Source organism: Bison bison, unplaced genomic scaffold (assembly GCF_000754665.1).
Source record: "Bison bison bison isolate TAMUID 2011002044 unplaced genomic scaffold, Bison_UMD1.0 scf7180017864080, whole genome shotgun sequence".
Lineage (NCBI taxonomy): Eukaryota > Metazoa > Chordata > Mammalia > Artiodactyla > Bovidae > Bison > Bison bison.
In genome coordinates, this window is record NW_011494652.1 from 4223306 (window position 1) to 4223851 (window position 546).

Consider the following 546-nt stretch of genomic DNA (forward strand, 5'->3'; position numbering starts at 1 on the left):
AGCGGCCGCACCTCGGGTCGGGAAGTAGACGATGGTGTAGGGCGGCACTAGGGTAGGCAGACAGACCGGACGATGCGGGAGGATCGGGGGTCAGGCCGCCCGGGCAGGAGGTGGCTCGGCCGGCCCCTGCCCCCACACGGTCCAGACCCTACTCACTGGAGGCGGCGGAGTTCAAGTGTGGCAGGAAGTGGGGAGGACCCAGAGGCCGTATATTTAAGGTCCTGCTCCACCCCGACGCCCCACCCCGGGAATCCGCCGAGTCACCGAGCGGATCTGGGTTGGGGCGAGGTGTGGGTGTGGTGAAGCCGGGCCGGAGGGGCCCACCGGCTCTCCGCAGCCGTGCACCTTGCCTGCTGTGCAGCGGTTTTACAAGAGGCTCCCACACTCAGCACCGGGCCGCCACTACCGGCCTCCTCACCGCACCTGAACACAGCATCCTCAGGGCCCCCAGAGGGCCAGGACTGAGCGCCCCAGCACCGGCACACAGTAGGTGCTCCATAAATGCTTTTTGCTTGAATGAATGCTATTTCAATAAACACCCATTTC

General features: G+C 65.2%; 1 protein-coding gene across 1 annotated transcript in view; it reads right to left on the minus strand.

The window, feature by feature from the left end:
• Positions 1 to 243, minus strand: part of LOC104986954 (glutathione S-transferase P-like) — a 2600-nt gene extending 2357 nt beyond the window's left edge. Inside the window, exons 1-2 of the mRNA XM_010837681.1 lie at positions 157 to 243; positions 12 to 47 (exon numbers count right to left, since the gene is read on the minus strand). Of these exons, the coding sequence (XP_010835983.1) occupies positions 12 to 47; position 157 (37 nt within the window). The 5' untranslated portion in view covers positions 158 to 243. The remainder of the gene's footprint in view (positions 1 to 11; positions 48 to 156) is intronic.
• Positions 244 to 546: the final 303 nt, after the last annotated feature.